General features: G+C 55.8%; 1 protein-coding gene across 4 annotated transcripts in view; it reads right to left on the bottom strand.

Annotated features, from left to right (window-relative positions):
• The window catches only part of Pilra (paired immunoglobin-like type 2 receptor alpha), a 124,071-nt gene that overhangs the window by 25,605 nt on the left and 96,547 nt on the right, over positions 1-1,919 (bottom strand). For 2 of the 4 annotated variants that reach the window (XM_013031780.1, XM_013031779.1), the window contains exons 1-2: positions 1,145-1,352; positions 539-904 (exon numbers count right to left, since the gene is read on the bottom strand). The exons of 1 other annotated variant lie outside the window; for it this stretch is intronic. In XM_013031780.1, coding sequence (XP_012887234.1) covers positions 539-904; positions 1,145-1,199 — 421 coding nt within the window. In that variant the 5' untranslated portion in view covers positions 1,200-1,352. Of the gene's footprint in view, positions 1-538; positions 905-1,144; positions 1,353-1,919 lie in introns of those variants that run through there. One more of the 4 variants, XM_013031782.1, reaches the window with a different exon arrangement.

A 1,919-nucleotide genomic window follows, 5' to 3' on the forward strand; every position in this document is an offset into this window, starting at 1 on the left:
CTTCCTTCCTTCTTTCCTTCCTTCCTTCCTTCCTTCCTTCCTTCCTTCCTTCCTTCCTTCCTTCCTTCCTTCCTTCCTTCCTTCCTTTCTCTTTCTTTCCTGATTCTTGAACTCAGGGCCTGGGTACTGTCTGTCCCTGAGCTGCTTTTGCTCAAGGCTAGCACTCTCCACTTGAGCCACAGTGCCATCAGGCCTTTTCTGTTTATGTGGTACTGAGGAATTGAACCCAGGGCTTCATGCATGCTAGGCAAGCACTCTACCACGAAGCTACATTCCCAGGCCTGGAGTGCTTTTGTTGAGTTAGAACTTGGACAGTTGTGGTAGGGCTGAGGCCCAGGGTGTGGGGCTGGGGTAAACCTCAAATGCCACTGGGAGACAAAGGAGAGGGGAAGCAGCACCTGTTTGGGGATGGTTATTGGGAAAGGCAATCAAAGAATAACACTGGCAGGGCCCTGAGAAGAGGTCAGAGATAAGAGAGAGGAAGTAAGATTTGAAGTGTGAGGACTGAGGGGATGTGGAGCTGGGGAAGGGGGCTCACCTTCAGTGATGGTGAGGTTGGTCCCTTTGATGGACTGCCACTGCTGCTCACCCATTTCCTTTGTCTTCAGATGGATGCGGCAGAAGTACATGTTCTCGTCCTCCTTCCGAAGGTTCAAAATGGACAAGGAGCCTGAGGTCCTGTCCTTTGTGAAGTTCAGGACCAGCCGGTCCTTGAAATGCTTATGGATGAAAGGTGGGGTCGTGTTGTAGATGAACTCCCCGTGGAACCACATCCATCTCCAAAACAGCTTCACCTTGGGATTCCGGGGCAGCTCCCAGGGGTGGAAGAAGCTGAAGGGGATTTCGATGGAGCCTCCCACAATGGCAGAGAGGTGTTTCGGCTGCTTCATCCCAAAGTTTCCGTCTGTGAGGAAGGGGAAGGAATGTGAAGCAAGGCCCTGCCAGAGGGGAGGCAGAGACGAACCCCAGATGCTCCTGCCCCTGCATTCCCAGGGTTTGGTGGGACAGATGGCAGGGCTGACCCTCTCCAGGCTTGGGAGAGGAAAGTGGGTGAAGGGTTGGTTCTGGCCACCTCCTCCCACACAGCTCTCTGCACATCCCTAGCCCCCAGGCTCCCCGTGGCTTGATGGTTGTGGCCACTCACCAGCTGTCAGGACTCCTGCAGGCAGTAGCAGCAGTGCCACCAGGACCCACCTCATGGCTGGTCTCCTCTGGGGAGAGGAGGCCTGCTGAGTGCCACAGCCGGAGAGGAGGCCCTGACAGAGCCCTGGGGGCTTGCACAAGTGGGGTGAGTGTCACGTGGGGATTCTGGGTCAGACTGCTTCTCCCCAGGGCTGAGGGAGGATGTTCACTCTCCCATCCCCACCTCCTTGTGGTCCACAACTTCCTTCACCATGTGGCTTCTCCTTTTCTTAGAGGGCAGAAGGGCCTCCCTTGTGCAGTCCTCCAGCCTCCACCTCCCATTTGGTGCTGAGAGACTCACCTTGCCCTTGGCCTCACCTGTCCCAACTTGACCACCTGCCTTGTCTGGTCCTTCACCGTGGTCTGTGCAGTCTCCATATCCCCTTCTCATCCTTCTCCCCTCCTTTTCTTCCCCTGCTTCCCCATCTCTGGGTGTCTCTCTTATTCCCCAGTCTCTGCCTGTCTCTCCTCCCAGGGGAAGGGGCTGCCCAGGGCCAGAGCTAGCTGTTTCAGAGAGAGGAAGGTGGGCATGAGTGTTTGCTCAGCTCTGCTTCCAGACACAGGTCTTAGAAAGGGTGAGGATCTGGGTGCCGTGGTCTCATGACTGTGAGGTGCTAGAGAAGGCTGAGTTCTGGGGATGGTGCATCAAAGTCAGCCCCAGAATGAAAGTTTATGAGACTCTTTTTTTTGGGGGGGGGAGGGGATCCAGTTGTGGGACCTGAACTCTGGGCCTGGGC

Source organism: Dipodomys ordii, unplaced genomic scaffold (assembly GCF_000151885.1).
Source record: "Dipodomys ordii isolate 6190 unplaced genomic scaffold, Dord_2.0 Scaffold143, whole genome shotgun sequence".
NCBI lineage: Eukaryota > Metazoa > Chordata > Mammalia > Rodentia > Heteromyidae > Dipodomys > Dipodomys ordii.